General features: G+C 40.7%; 1 protein-coding gene across 1 annotated transcript; it reads left to right on the forward strand.

Annotated features, from left to right (window-relative positions):
* Window positions 1-1,029: 1,029 nt before the first annotated feature.
* PCNP (PEST proteolytic signal containing nuclear protein) lies at window positions 1,030-8,356 on the forward strand. The gene is made up of 5 exons (XM_033146661.1): window positions 1,030-1,193; window positions 4,065-4,285; window positions 5,751-5,825; window positions 6,950-7,005; window positions 7,978-8,356. Exons 1-5 carry the CDS (start codon window positions 1,139-1,141, stop codon window positions 8,102-8,104), a joined length of 534 nt encoding a protein of 177 aa, XP_033002552.1. The 5' UTR covers window positions 1,030-1,138; the 3' UTR covers window positions 8,105-8,356.
* Window positions 8,357-16,432: the final 8,076 nt, after the last annotated feature.

The raw sequence follows: 16,432 nt of genomic DNA on the forward strand, positions 1-16,432 counted from the left end.
TCACAGGAGTGGGAGATGCCCTGGCTTCTTCACCAGCTTGACTCATTACTGATCCTTGCCCACCCCCTCCTCTCCTCTCCCACTGCTAGACTTAATAAGCTAGGAGGGACAGGGTTTGAGGGGGCACATGGTTGGACACATTGCCACCAGCACCTGTTCCACATCTGATTGCATAAGGTGAAACTGATTCCACAAAACATCCTTGATGGGTACTTCAATCGGAGTTGCAACAAGTGCCGTATCAAGACCACTGAATTTGAGCAACTATCCTCAGTGTGTGTGGCCAGGTTCCCCCCCCCCAATGAAAATCTGGTTTCGAAAACAAGTTTCTAGAAATTCTACCTCTGTTGTAACTAGAACATGCATTTCTCTAGACCACAACCCGACAGCACACTCTTGCCTCCTAAGGTCCACTTAGTCCAGCAACTTGAGATAGGATGCCAGCAGGAAGGCAAGCAGCCCTCCCGGGGTTTTTATTCTGTCCTCCACCACACCCTCTCAGTTGTGAAGAGCCCCCCTTTAAAGCCACCTTCAGCTGACGGACATAACCATATTTTGGCAGCTCCTTCCCACGTATCACTAGTGCGCGGGCGAGTACTTTTATCCCTCCGGAATGCGCTGCCAATTTCACCCGATGGCCTCAAGCTCTTGAGTCAAGAAGACTCCCTCGCCCTGATTCAGCTCAGTCGGTTGAGCATGAGACTCTTTAACCTCAGGGCTTGAGCCCCGCAGCGGGCAAAAAAAGATTCCTGCATTGCAGGGGGTTGGACTAGATGACCCTCGTGATCCTTTGCAACGACGATTCTCCGAAAATGACAGCGGTCCTCAGACCTGAACGATCGAGGGTGTCTGGGTGCGGGGGGGGGGGAGAGCGAAGCGCGAGGGACGACGTCACGACCAATCAACAGGCGTTCGAGGAACACCAATCCCCTTGCGTCGACTGCTAGAAGAAGCGGCCGCTCCAAGCCGGAAGTTGCACCCACTTCCGCCCGGAAGCGGAGCGAGTCGAGAGAACGCTGGAGCTTCTCTAGCCGCCGCTTCTCTGCTCCCCCTGACGGCGCGAGGCGTGGGCGGGCTTGAGCGGCGCCGCTGCGCATAGTCTGTGGACGCATCCGCGGGGAGGAGGAGGTGGGGCAAAATGGCGGACGGCAAAGGAGGCGACGTGAAGCTGAAGCGGCCGCTTCTTGACGGAGGTAAACACGCTGCGTTGCTATGCGAAGCTTTGGTCGGGAGTGTGTGGGGGGGGGCGCTTGGGGCTGCGTTTGGGCGGGAGAGGGTCGAGGGCTGGTTTCGGAGGGGGGGGGGGCGGCGGCGGGCTCCAGGTACCACCAGGAGCCCTTGAGAGATTTGGCTGCTTACCGGCGGCGAGTTCGCTGCCTCAGACGGGAGCCAAGTCGCAGCCTCGTCTCCCGCGCGGCTTCTGACGCCCCGTGGCTTCCGTGGGTGAAGGTCGTTCTGCAAACTCACCAAAATCCCCTCCCCCCCCCCACCCGGGCTGCTGAATGCTGCATTTCCCGGTGCCTCGGCTTTCTAATCTGTATCTTTAACAATTCCGCTTCTTCCCCGTCCGTGTGGCTGGGCGGGAGGGAGAACCCCTCGTGGAAGACGTCGTAGTGCCTAATATATAAAGTATCTTGGCCTGAAACGTCGTAGTGCCTAATATATGCAGTATCTTGGCCTGAAACATTGCGCTGCTGAAGTGCAGCTGTTTCGTAAAGCAGATGGGCGCCCGTGTAAATAATCCCAGTCCCTTCAAAACTTCACGTAACATTGCCCCAAGGCTGCAATCCTCTGTAGACGTCATACTGGACTCCAGGGGCTTTCGTGTAGCTGGACATGTGCAGGGTTTGACTACAAACATACACTATTCCTTTACAGGGATAATGCTACAGTAGTTGCTTTCTTCTGAAACTTAGTCGTGGCAATTTTTAGGAATAAAAGCTAGTTTCCAACTAAACATGTTCAACCATATACCCATATTCTCAATTTGGCATTAGTTTTCTATACTTTTCTAGTAATAGGAGTGTATGTGTCCATTATATTTGAAAGGATGAATTCTGCTTACTACTGGTAGTTTGATAACTTAACAAATCGCTTGGATGCAACCTTTCTGTATTTTTAAGGATGTTTATTGACTTTCATATTTTTTTAAAAAATGTCAGAGCAGTGTACCATAAAATAAAAATGAAACCAGCAAAATTACACTATGAACAGAGGCATGTGTGCATACAGCTGATATCAATGTTATGAAAAATGCCTGGGGAGACAGAACAATGTTAAGCAGGTGTTAGAAACCATCTTCTCTATGTACCTACAACTTTTAATGTCTTAAACACATAAGAGCCCTGCTGGATCAGTCCAAAGGCCTATCTAGTCCAGTATCCTAGTCTCTCAATGACTATCCAGATGCTTATGAGAAGACTTTAAGCAGGACCTGAATGCAACACTGCTCTGACCACCTGCAATTCCCAGCAACTGATAGCCAGAGGAATATTGCTTCCAAGTGTTGTGAAAGAACATAGCCATTGTGACTAGTAGCCATTCATAACCTTCCATGAATTTGTTTAATCCTTTTATAAGAACGTAGGAAGGTGCCCTATTAATCTATAATCTATATAAAGTCAGCCAGTGCACATGAAGATTCAGTATTGGGGCTACCCACCTGCAGTATTACACAATTCCCACTGTAGACAAAGCCAGGTAACATTTTGGAATTAACTAAGTATAATGAATGAATTGAATTATAAGAGATGGACAGGCTTCCCTTTTTTGCTGGTTAAAACACCTTAACACAGTAGTATTCAAATATAATGCATGGTCAAAACCGTTAATTGAGTACAGGCAACTCCCGATTTGTGCAGGGGCTCAATTCCTGGATATTGCATGTGTTGGTGGAGTGCGCATAAGCCCGTTATGCCATCTTCCGGGTCTGAAAACTGCCCACACGTGTTTTAAAAGGTACAGGGCTGTTTGTACCTTTTGTTTTTTCTTTAAAAATTAGCTGTATGAGGCAGAACAGTGTCAGAGACACTGGTTGTAAAGTCAGCTCTGCTTTTTATCCTAAACAATTCTCTAATTTGAGTAACAATCCCTGTAATTTGAGTACAGTTGCACACTGATTGTGAATTTGTCAAGGACTGCAGCCATTTTCTCTTCTTTTTCTCTGCCCTCAGCATCAAAACTAAGTCATGTGTCAGTTTAGACTTTTTATGGTGGTCACATATTTTTAATCACGATTTCCTTCTTTGAACCCACAAAGTGCTGTATAAATACAAGTGCTATATTCTTAAAAGATGTCAAGCTTTTTTTCACTGAACTTCTTAAAGTCAAAGGATGGAATTCAGTTAGTGCCTTTGTACTTGCAGAAGGGCTTTTGTTCTAGCAGATGCCTATGCAAATTAAAGGAGGGGAGACATTTCTTGCTGATTTCCACCTGTACCACCTTCCTTGCTTTTCAGCAGGACTCCCAATTTTCTGTGTCCAGTTTTTCTGGGCACTGTTGTAGGGAGAAAAAAAGACAAATATCACCTCTGTTGTTCCTTAGCAGAGGCATCTATGATCTGCTAGATCAAAAACCGTTACATGAGTACAAATGCACCAATTGGATTCCACCTTAAGAACTTTATTGCGATGTAAGCATTTGTGGTTTAAAAATCAATGTTACAACTACAGTCTAAGATGGATACAGTAATCAGTATAAATTGGGGTTGTTCAAAGCAAGACCTCTAAAATTATTCAATCAAGATGTGTGCTTTAATAACTTGCTCTATCTTGATCTAAATTGCCCTTGGCAGTAGTAATAGTGGTGCCTTCCGGCTTTAAAGACTTGTTTTGATTTCTTTTTGTGTAACTGAAGAATCTTGTTCTGCGTTAGTCACGTGATTGGAGCTCCCTTCACTATATGTCTATGTTCTTACAGTGTGCTCTGTATAAACAGTTGTGGAGGTGCTGACACTGTAAGTGCAAAAGTCTCCTCTGCATAACAGTGCTTTATGAGGTTGCTGCTCCCATCAGTCCACTCAGTAAAAATAGCTCATCTTGGTAAGTTGTTTCGACTTCACCAGGACCTGAAGAAGAGGCAGAAAAACCTGTGAAAACTAAGACTGTTTCTTCCAGTAATGGAGGGGAAAGTTCGAGTCACAGTGTGGAGAAGCCAGCAACTGATGAAGAAACTGACGACCCCGACACAAAGCCTGCTCCTGCCAAAATGTCCAAGTTTGGGTTTGCCATTGGCACACAGGTTGCAAAGAAACCGCCTGCAATATCCATCAAGCTTGGAGCAAATGTAAGTTATTGGAATGTTTTATTGTGAATTATAAAGTTGTGGTGTCTTTTTTGAGGTAGCATGCTTGTTAAGTAGTAAAAACAAACAAACTTAAAGCTTTTTCTTTCAATATTCATTGATCCATAAATATTTAAAATATTGTAACTGTTAACAAACTATGTATCTGAACACACATGCGTTTCCAGCATGCACGTGTATTCACACACACACTGCCAAGAGTTTTAGGATCTTCTGCTAGAGTTATGTACGTCTGTTATGACTATGTGTTTACACTTAATCTTATGCCCAAAGGAAGTTCTTACACAAAAAGATTAAAGAAAGCTTGGCTTATTATATGAAATGAAGGTGTCAGAATAGATAAACAGGCAACAAATCCTACAATACCTACACACTTTAAAGAGTGAAAGAATCACTAACTAGTCTCAAAAATCTACAAAAAGTGAGCGTGGCAATTTTGCCACAGAACCCACATTACTGGCAGGTCAATAAATAGAAGCGGTGTAGATTATGCCTGTCCAGGTATACACAGTTGGAGCATGTGTTGGCTCTTTAAGAACGCCGAGTAAGTTCTTGTTTGGGGCTTCAAAAGCTAACTAACAATTGAAAATCTATGGATTTTGTATTAATTTTAGGCAATTAATTCTAATGGAGGAGAAAAGTGGGCTTTGAGATAAGCAATTCCTTTAATTCCAATCATTCTAATGTGCTAATAATTCATCCTAGTTTCCTGTCTATTTCCCATTTTGCTTATTTGCTTAATAATATTTTCATTAGATTTACATATGATGATCTTTACAAAAGGAATGAGGAGCTCAGGATGTCTCCTGATGCCTTCCAGGTCACATTTGAGATGAGGTTATGTTAACCTTCTTACGCATGCCATGCGCAACAGTAATAAACCATAGAAAAAGTTCAGATTGACATACACCTATTCACAATTTCTTGTGAATTATAAATTTGTAGTGTGCTTTTTGGGGTAGGATGCTAGTTAAGCATTAAAAAATAAAGCTAAAGCTATTTATTTCAATATTAATTTATCCATAAACATTTATAATAATGCACTGCTGCAAGGGGATTAAATTCTGGAACTATTGGTGGGTGTGGTGTTTGCTTGAAAAAAATCTTTTGAAGTTGCTGACTTTTGTTCTGACTTAGGTGTTATGCAGCACTGAGTACATAGCAAAATACTGCTGGGTTAGCTACACTGGTAAAAGATAGCTACACTAGTTAATATTTTATCAATAAATATACTCACAATACATGAGCCTTGGTTAAAGGTACAAATATCAATTGATAAGCATATAAAGAACTTAAGGGGCTTATTGTTGTTTTCTAAAATATTCCACCTTTCAGTGGCTAATGGGCATTTCCAGGTAGATTTGGGGAGAACCACAAATACGTATAACAAAACAAAAAACCTCACAACATAGGACAAAAAACAAATGCTGTCTTTGTTCTCTTTCAGAAACCTAAAGAGCCTACTCCAACCCTAGCTCCAAAAACACTTTCTGTAGCAGCAATCTTCAATGAAGATGAAGATGTAAGTAAATATATTTTCTTAGAATGGAGAAGTATACTGTGGTGCCCCGCTAGACGAAAATAATTCGTTCTACGAATTTTTTCGTCTAGCGGTTTTTTCGTCTTGCGAAGAAGCCCCATTGACTTTTTCGTCTAGCGGGGCAGCTTCCGCTAGACGAATGCCGTTCGTCTAGCGAGTTTTTCGTCTAGTGAGGCATTCGTCTAGCGGGGCACCACTGTAGTGTTCTCTGACCAGGACAAGTATGGGTGCAGGAAAGAGAAAATATCATATGCTACTAGTCCAATACAACAAACTGCCATGGGATTATGCTAAAATCTGAAATGTGTAAATGTCCTTTGAAATTTGAATTTCAAATAATTTAAACACTGGCATGAGGTCCAATATTGTGTCAGTGATTTCCCCTCCCCCTTCTTCCTGCAGCCCTTGCTCTGGAGGGGACACATTTTGGGACACAGCAGGGGGCTTGCAGAGAAGAGAAGAAGGGGTAGGCCCATTTGTGAGAGCAGAAAGCAGCTGTGCCAGCAGGCACCATAGTTAGGTATCAATCTTCGTTGCCAAGCTGTCCTTAAAATTTGACACTTTCCCTGTTTCTGATAATACTGTACAAATCTAAAGCCTTCGCCTTTTTTCAAACTTGGAGTGGTTTTTTTATTTATGTGTTTTACAAACACGTTACTACTGCCCCCTGGTGTGTGAAACCAATCGTCCCTCTGACTTGAATTTGAGTCTGTTATCTTTGCTTCTTAATAGAGCTGGCAGTAGGCAGATGAGAGAAATGTAAATGTTATTTGTTATTTGGGTGGGGAACTTGGATCTGTTTTGGTTTTTGTCTTTGGCAGTATTGGTGATAGAACCTTGAATTTTAATTTGAGAATTAAAAAAAGGCTCATGGAAGGGGGCATGTGTCAGAAAAACACGCATACTTCTCCCTGGCTCAGATCTCATCCCTCTAGATATACAGCTGCAACTGCCTGCTTTGTTCTGAATGTAAATATAAAGTTATTAAGTCTAAACATGAATTTAGAAGGCTTGTAACATGTTCATTATTTCATATGCCACAATTTTACTCCTACTGATTAGAATTTGTAAGTATTTTCTTATGTTCATGTTCTGTTTGAAAATAGAGTGAACCTGAAGAGATGCCACCAGAAGCTAAAATGCGCATGAAGAACATTGGAAGGTAGCGTTGCACTTGCTTGTTATTTTAGGAAAAGGTGGGGTGGCAGAAAGATGTTCTATATAGTAGCTTTTGTAGTTTTGCTTTCTGCAACATCATTTCAAAACCTTTCATGGTTTTTCTAGTTATGGCCAAAACTATATGGCAGGGGTGGCCAACTCCCAAGAGACTGCAATCTACTCAGAGTTAAAAACTGGCAGTGATCTATTCCCTTGGGAGGAGGTAAAATGTTGAGCTTTTTTAGGGGAGCCACAGTTGTTCAGCTTCTTTGGGGGGGAGCCAATGATGTACCAGTGATCTACCGCAGACGTCCAGTGATCTACCAGTAGATCACGATCTACCTGATGGACGTGCCTGCTATATGGGATCGTCTCATCCCATCCTGTCTTGTCTCTTCTGTCTCATACCAACTTTTCACCCCGCTCAGGTTATGTCTTTCAGTACAGTATTTTTAAAAGTTATGTAATATCTCTGGATCATAATGACCCAAAGCCTGAGAGTTTATAGAAGCTAATCTGGAAAAAGCATCTTAGCACACTGAACAGTCTGTGACTGTTCAATATGCAGATACAACTTTTATTATATACTGACTCTAAGGGTCATGGTCCATCTAGTTCTAGACTCACAAGCAATATTAATATATTGGGGTTTTAATATTCAACATATTCAAAGTGTGTGTGTGTGTGTGTCTACTGCATAGTATTCCCAGGTTCAACTGCTGCTTTGTAGCTGCATAGAAGACATTTCTGCACTACATTTCCTCCCATTGTGTGGGAGTAGTTCTAGAGAGGCATCTTTTGAATTTGTCTGTATGGTTTCCTCACAATGAAAGATATGGTGGTGTTAACTTTTCTGCACAGCAAACTTAAGAAGGTTCCTACTGCATGTTAACAGGTTAGCATGTGCACCTGGACTTCTAAACTATTAATATGAAACTTAAAAGTTGGCTACTTGCTTTTTGTTCTGTTGTCACAGGGATACTCCAACTTCAGCAGGACCAAATTCTTTCAACAAAGGAAAGCATGGGTTTTCTGACAACCAGAAGTTATGGGAACGGAACATGAAATCTCACCTTGGAAATGTCCGTGAACATGATGACTAGTTGTGTATTGAGAGCTGAGTGTTGGGAGAAATGGGAGGGTATGATATTAAAGGAACAGTTTCCTTTTTTAGAGTGGTGTATGGCTATTTTGGGTGCCACTTTTAAAAGTTTCTAAGTGGTGCACAAGAAAACTGAGTTTAAAAGTAGAGGTAATTTATGTTTTGTATACAGATTTCAAAGCATTTGCTAATTTTGTAGCTTCGTGCAATTAATTTCACAAGGTTATGGAAAATAAAGACATTGGAAGTGGTACCTTTTTAAGAATTTTCTTTTACAACTATTCTTATATGAAGACAGAAGAAAGGTTACTGTCTCTTTAATCCATTTAAATTAAATGCTGCTGTGCTCAAGACTTCCAGCTCCTACTTTGTCTCCTTAAGGCTACTTTTATAGAAGGGGAGTAACTTGCTATACATTGATATACTCTGGCTTTCTATTCAGCATAGAACCTGAAAAGACTACTGCAAAAAGTCATTTAGTATTTTAAACATCCATAAAGTCAGACTTCTGGCTGTGGTAGTTTAGCTCTATAGTCCTGTTTTGAAACTTTGTGTAATTTCCCTGTGGCCTGTTCCACTCCTAGACATTGGTCTTACATGTGTATAAATATTAGGAAAAAGGTAAATCAATATTTTGATTGTTGTCTTAATCATGAGTCTTGACCAGTGCTTGTTAATGTTTCTTTGTCAATTTGAGACCGATAAAGAATATCAGCAGAAAAAGGCATTACCAAAATGATGATTGTACTTTTATCCTGCTTTAGTTTTGGTTTCAATATTTCCCATAATCCCTTAAAAGGAAAAGAAAGCCACACACAAACCAACCAGTAGAAGCATGTATCCATATTTTGGTTTAAAGCTTTACTTTAAATGCTAGAAGATCTTCATGTTGTATTTTTAAGTAAGGGTCACTCTTAGATTTTAAGACAGCATTTTAATCCACTTTAGTTTTGTCATTAAAGCAATCTGTAGAACATAACTTTACACTTTTATCCCCAGCTGTTTTACATTCAGTATTGCTGGAACACTGTTGAGAGTTAATTTCTTTTAGCAATAGAATTTCCTGTCAGTTCTTATTTCCCTAATCTACCTGGACACATACCTAAAACACTTGAGGACTTTTCAGCAGGATTTAAGTTGTGTAAGTAGACTGGGGTTAGGTAATATCAGCAGTCACAACTGACCGGCATAGCTGAAATAGATACAACACTTCAGAAGCAGTATATGGGTCTAAATTACTAGTTTTCATATGTACTGGTAGTTTGAATATCATCATCATATTATAGATCACCTACTGTATGTTAGTCACTCTCACTTCAGCACAACGAGATTATCTGGTGGGGGAAATATGCATCCAAGTTTTTTTGTTTTTGTTTTTACAATTTAGAAGAGCTTTAACCCTGTAGACATCTGTGTGTAAGGTCTAAGCAGTTGTATTTGTATGTGAATTTTTGTTTGCAGTTAAAAATCTGTAACATATTTTCTTTAAAAGCTTTGTTATAAACATAAGAGATGTAAACAAGTTATTTCTCTAGAGCTGCAGTTGTTCAATTACTTGTGAAAGTTCAAAGATGACTTATTTTGGCTCCTTATTATTGAAGCCAATGGCACAATTAGCCCTTAACTAACCATTAATCAGGGACAAGGAAAGATGGCACTTTTAACCATTTATGTACCTAAACTCATCTCACACGCACGCACACACACACACACCTACACCTCCAATTTATTAATTCATTTATAGCCTTTAGATGACCAATGCCCTGGTCAGCTTTAGCCCCATTCTATATAATAATCTTAATGTGTGCTTGTTTTCAGTACCTTCCCCACCATCAGAGCAATGAAAAAGTAGACAAATCCTTTACCTTGGGCCTATGATATACTAACCTCTTGAAGTTTCACAAGAACTCTTTGAAGGTGGAAGGAAAAGTTTGGAGTATTTGTCATGATTTATTTCCAAGTTGGGGAAGAATTGTGGGAACCAAAAGCTGTAACTTATTCTTCTTTGAGCTTTGCTTATGCTGATGCTGTATAATCTTTAGCCATGGACTCTAGCTGCTGAGGCTAGTGTTTTTAAGTATAAAAACTTGTCAAGTAAAACAAAATTCCATGTCAATTTCATGTATTATAAACAAAGGAAGTGGTATATATGCTTAAATTTACCAAGGCAAGTGTGAACACAACTTTTTTTTTTTTTTTTTTTTTTACAAAACCCTTGGCTAACGTCACTGTCTTATTTGTGTGTACACCATTTTTCTTCCTGCTATATCTGCCTAGCCAAACTTCTCGAGAAGTGAAGAATTTAATTAAGATAAATAATATTTCCAGATTAAAGGAGCTTCTCAAGGCCACCATGAATTTCAACATATTTTGAATCTGATTTGGAAACTATTTTGAAGAGAGCAAGATACAGTATAAGATGTGCTCCAGTTAATAATTTGCCATCATTTAATGAAGCATCTGTAAGTAGTATGTTTAGCTTAAGCTATCAGCCTTTCATTTTTCTGATTTGGAATACTGACCACTGAAGTGACTGCATTACTTCTACAAAAGGCAGGAGTTGCTTTTTCAATTTGTTTTCTTATCACAGATTTCTTTTGGTGTAGAAAAGTATTTTTCAAAGTGAGTTCTAAGGATTCCTAGGATTTCCCAGTGAGATCAGTAATGACAAATGTACTTCGAAAAACTGCATGTTTTCTGTTGCTGATCTGGGGGCACTTTCATTTCTGGTGATGATGCCCAACAGGCATGGCTACTACCCTCCATAAACTCGGTGCAAACCTTTTCCAGTCTCCCTCTGCTGCGGGTTCCATGATGAGTCTGGACAGGGCTTTGTGAAGATATGAAAGCCACTACTTTAGAGGATTTGGTATGTTTGCATGCTAACCTCTCTTCAAGCAAAATATTTGTCATTACTTGTTGGTCAAATAGAGGTCAGGAATGGGTGTATAGAGCATTAACCCTGTTTTTCAGGATGCTTTTTTTTTAAAGCAGCTTACTGTCAACTGCCTTTTTCAGTTACAGGTAGGTAGCCGTGTTGGTCTGCCATAGTAAAAAAAAAAAAAAAATCCTTCCAGTAGCACCTTAGAGACCAACTAAGTTTGTTCTTGGTATGAGCTTTCGTGTGCATGCACACTTCTTCAGATACCAATTTTTATTTTGTTTTGCCTTTTTCAGGAATTTGTGTGTGCTATTCCTGCTCCTTTGCTTGATCTGCTTATCTCCAGATCTGAAATGAGGTACATGCTGCCAGCTCAGCAGCCCTCACCTTGATTTATTGTTAGCAGGCTGAATTTGGCAAAATTTCAAGTTATGGTAATAAAGCTGCACTCATGGAGGTTTCTGAATCTGCCCTAATAGTGAAATGGTATCTAGACAGAATTAATAATTGGAGAGAAGAATATGGAATATTTGTTTTAACAGCTAACAAGTTGCTATAAACATGCTGTTCAATTCCAGCAGTTGGAACTAAATTAAAACTGTTGTGTTGCCAAAATGTTGGTCTGCTTATAGCCAGGCATAGGCAAATTCTGGCCCTCCTGTTGTTGGGGACTACAGTTCCCATCACTCCTAGCTAACAGGACCAGTGGTCAGGGATGATGGGAATTGTAGTCCGAAACATCTGGAGGGCCGGAGTTTGCCTATGGCTGGCTAATACAGAAGTGAAATGTGAAATAAACAGCACAGGACCAGGGCCAGGCTGTTTCTCTATAAATCTAGCACTATCATACTGCAGTTGGTATTATACAGTAAGGCTGGTATTGCCCCCAAAGTCAATTATCAAAGTGAGGCAAGAACACAAATCTAACCAGCCTCTTTTTGCTGAACTAAATAGTAGCGAGTACTTCATCTTGGTGGTTTGCTGTTTTATTGCTTGTGCTACATTAACAAGAGTATTAAAATTGTACTTTTAAATGGGGGACAAGAGGTTACCAAGCTGAGAGGACTCCTGTATACCTGAAGGAGCGTCTCCACCCCCATCATTCAGCCCGGACACAGAGATCCAGCGCCGAGGACCTTCTGTCGGTTCCCTCACTGCGAGAAGCAAAACTACAGGGAACCAGGCAGAGGGCCTTCTCGGTAGTGGCGCCCGCCCTGTGGAACGCCCTCCCATCACAGGTCAGGGAAATAAACAACTACCTGACATTCAGAAAAAACCTGAAGGCAGCCCTTTTTAGGGAAGTTTTTAATGTTTGATATTTTTGTATTTGATTTCTGTTGGAAGCCGCCCAGAGTGGCTGGGGAAATCCAGCCAGATGGGCGGGGTACAAATAATAAATATTATTATTATTATTAAGAGCTGCTCAGAAATGATTTCACCCAAAGCTATCATTTCATGTACATGCAGTTGCAGTGACTAGAAATGCTATGCAGATGAAAATTTTGGTTTGAATGAACTTTAAAGGGATAGGAACATCGCTAAGAGCTGGACCTACCATCCCTACCAACAAAAAGAAAACACAGTTTTATGCTACCCATCCCATTTCTAGTTGTTTCATGAGATCACTTACAGTATTTAACTTAGCTCCACTGAAATTGAAGTACAAAACACAAATTCCTCACTACACGCAAATTGTGAGCATGTTCTACAATAGCCCCATCTCCTGGCACAATATTTTGATCTGGCTCAAGATATGTAAAATTCCTAAGTGCCAGCTGCTGGTTTCCAGGCATCAGAGCAGTTCCAGTTCATGCACCTGTCAAGCCAGTTAGAGGTACTTCAATTCTGTTGATTTTAATTAAAATGTGTCAACACAGGTGTAACAATTGGAGCTTAGCAACATATTTATTACACTATTTAATCAAATTACAGGTGGTAGTTCAAAATCAGGAACAAGCTTAAGTTCCCTAGAACACAAACTATCATACTTTTGTCACCTTTGCTTAATAGCTGGCTTGCAAGAGTTCTGGGAAACTCAAAAGCTTGGATACTATTTTGTGCCAGTACTATTGAGTCCTTAAAAAGGCTTTAAAATTGTTCAATCTTGTATACACATCTCAAGCTGTCAAAATGAATCAAATCAACTGCAGGCGCTGACTTCTAAGACATACCAGTGCATCTTTACTATTGTGGAGCTCCTTTTTCAGAGGACCCACATTGTGCTTTGGGGAAGAATGAAAATATATATTATATCATGGAATCTGTTGCTGTTTTAAGTTTTGTTGTGTTACGGTCATTTGTATATTTATGTGCCCCTAAGCTGGTTTGAGGCCTTTTGTTAGAATAGCAGTAAACCTATTTTAATGAATTACAGAAAAACATGAAACATGCAGCAATAAGTAAACCATTTTGAAAAGATAATGTAAAACAGGTACTAGGAAATTTGGAGTGCAGGGAAGGATATTTGGTTCAAGAGAATGTCTTGTAATTGGGTATTCCAGGGTGATGAGGTTTGCTTACAGAGTGGATTGTAAGGCATTGTATATTTTTCAGAGCTGCTAGGACTATGGGTAACAGATCCTAGTTTCTTGCCCCACCACTACCACGGGGTGCCAGTATTGGTGTCTGGGATGAGGTTTTTAACTCAGCAGAGGAAGACTACTGGCTGTAAGATTTCCGCTCTAGTTGAAACTCCCTATTAGCTTCTGTAGCTGTCAAAGCCTATGATGAACCTGGGTTTGTCCAGTGGAAGATACGGTAGCTGTCAGGCATGACACTGTTAGTGGTATAGTTAAGAGGGAGTACAGCTTTGGGACTATTAGAGCAATGGTGATGTCATCTGTAGCACCAGGGTAATGGATGGTTCCTCTTTGCTATGAGGAGTTAATATTTTGACAATACAGTGGTGCCCCGCTAGACGAAAATAATTCGTTCTACGAGTTTTTTCGTAGAGCGAATTTTTCGTCTAGCGAAGCGGCAATGGAGCACGGAGGTTTTCGCGCTAAAAAAATTAAAAATTTTTGTCTTGCGAAGCAGCCGCATTGACTTTTTCGTCTTGCGGGGCAACTTCCGCTAGACGAATGCCCTTCGTCTAGCAAGGCATTCGTCTAGTGGGGCACCACTGTACCTTAGCCTCCAATACTACACCGCAGCCTTCCCCAACCCTTCAGATGTTCTGGACTGCAGCTCTCATTATGGCCAATGCTTAGAGATTATGGGAGCTGTAGTCCAAAAATCTGAAGAGTACCTGCATGCAAGAAGTTGCATATTCTAGCCTATTTAGCCTTCCATTTCTCTCCCCTTCCACGTCGTTGGCATCTGTCTCGAGACAATGGAATACACCTCCAGGGGTGAAGTCAAATCACTGCTTTAGCAAAATTGAAGTGACCTCCTCGGGGCTCAAGTCTGGGCATGCTTATGGAGGTTCTGAGCTGCCTAGACATTACAAGACCCCTTGCTGATGTGGTTCAAAGGAAAGCCGAGCTTGGCTGCAGGAGTTGCTGGAAGGAGGCATACAGGGTGCCATACAACCATCTTAGGGACTCCACTCTGAGGGTTTACTTCTTAGCCTTTTCTTCTCCCACAGATATCCTACAGGGCAGCAGAAGTTTAGAATCAGTTTTCCTTCTCCTAGATAGCCTACCTTCCCAGGTTGATGAGCTCCATCTGCCCCTCACTTCTGTCTACAGCATGTGCAGAAACCACCTCCTTGACCATTGGACCCACTATTGGTCTTGTCCACTAAATCTGCCAGAGCCTGTATTCACATGCAGGGGAAGTCCCTACCTTACTGAGGGTTTGAGACCCATCACCAACCCTCACCTGGTTTAGCTGGCCAGTTGAAGCCATTTCCCAGGGTCTGGTCACTGTTTCAGGCTGACAGCTTTTAGCAGCCACTTGTGAGAGCTGAGTGCAGGGTGGGGACCAAAGGTGGACAAATTACTCCAGAAAGAGCATAATGCGCTCCCACCAGAGGTCCTACCCCTACCTACAATGTAACCACTTTGTGAAAGAACAGCCTCTCCTATCCTATGAACAGAGAAATTACACTCCAGCAGGTCTTGTGTCTTTTTCTAGCTTGCAAGTCCCTTGCTGTAGATACCTTCTTTGTATGGCACCATGTACATGCATACTAAATATGTACAGGGATGCTTTTCCAGTTTTAAACAAGCTCTGCTTTGTTTCTAATAAAATCTGTGTTTAGATTTAAGACTAAAATACCTGTACTGTACATTGATAGAAACCTGAGAATTTAAATTTCTGCTACAGCAGGGCTTCTTGCCGTCACTGGAGGAAGCAGTGTTTCAAATATATCACAATTGAACAACAAACAACTTCACATCTTTTCTCACACCAACTAGCAACATAACACAACAGTATTATTTAACTGGCTATCCTTTGTTTAATGAAGACAAAGTGAGACAGATGAAAGCTTGGACCCCTGTAAGTTAACTACTGTACTGTTGGCAGGTATCAGAATTTCAGCTGGAATTTCATGGTTCTTTTAAGATAGGTGAAAGCCTGAACTTGTTATGTGTACAGTAAACAATTTAGAATGTTTAGAAGCAGACATCACCACTGACACTATAATTAATATTTTAAACAACTTTTGAGATGAAGCCACGTTGCCACTGACACAGACTTTACCATATTGGATCCACATGGTTGTGCTTATACCCATTCAATCTCTGGCTTTACTGTATTTTTAAAGTAAGGGAGGGGGAGAACTAGAACCTGTAGCCAAGTCTGCTCCCATTACATGTCCCTTGCCCTCATGTTTCACATGTTTCACATGGTTACATTTTGTTTTTTAACAAGCATACTGAGTTCTATAGTCATTTTGAATAGTTTTCTTGAATATATGACTAATCAACGTATAAATAATTTACAGACACTAAACAATTTTGCTTTCTGCTTCAGTAAACTCTTACTGGAAGCTTTACAAGAGACAATCACCACTTACAATCCGCAGAAAACAAAGACTCAATAACCCCATAATGGGACATGCTGTTCTTCATATAAGGCATTGGTTCTGTTGGTCTGTTTTTACAGGTAACAGCTTAGCTCCTAATTGATTCAGAAATTAATTTCTTTACAAATACAAACTGCAAGCCTCTATAATACATAGTAATTGGCTTGATTAGAGTTTACCAACAATAGCTCAATATCGTTGCTATGGATATAGATTTCATCTGTTATGGTTTGATAAACAACTCAGTTGCTACCCTATGGTGCTCTTTTGCATCTTGCTCTAATAGGTCAAGTTTTTCTTTTTATAATTACTAATTTTGGCAACTATGTTTTAATTCCTTACCTCTCAAAACTGCATATACAAAAGTTTGGTTTCATGGAAGTTGAAATGTATGACAAAATAAAATAACCACTCTTGACTTTCATATACACAACACATTCCTTAGTTTTTCTTTGTTTACAGTGCTCTTAATGAAG

The sequence above is a fragment of the Lacerta agilis genome, chromosome 4, assembly GCF_009819535.1.
Source record: "Lacerta agilis isolate rLacAgi1 chromosome 4, rLacAgi1.pri, whole genome shotgun sequence".
Lineage (NCBI taxonomy): Eukaryota > Metazoa > Chordata > Lepidosauria > Squamata > Lacertidae > Lacerta > Lacerta agilis.

Bases quoted from the DNA above. Each gene is read 5' to 3' on its own strand.
- PCNP (XM_033146661.1), top strand. From the start codon at position 1,139: ATGGCGGACGGCAAAGGAGGCGACGTGAAGCTGAAGCGGCCGCTTCTT. The intron at 4,286-5,750 runs GTAAGTTATTGG...GTTCTCTTTCAG, and splicing joins CCATCAAGCTTGGAGCAAAT to AAACCTAAAGAGCCTACTCC. The intron at 5,826-6,949 runs GTAAGTAAATAT...GTTTGAAAATAG, and splicing joins TCTTCAATGAAGATGAAGAT to AGTGAACCTGAAGAGATGCC.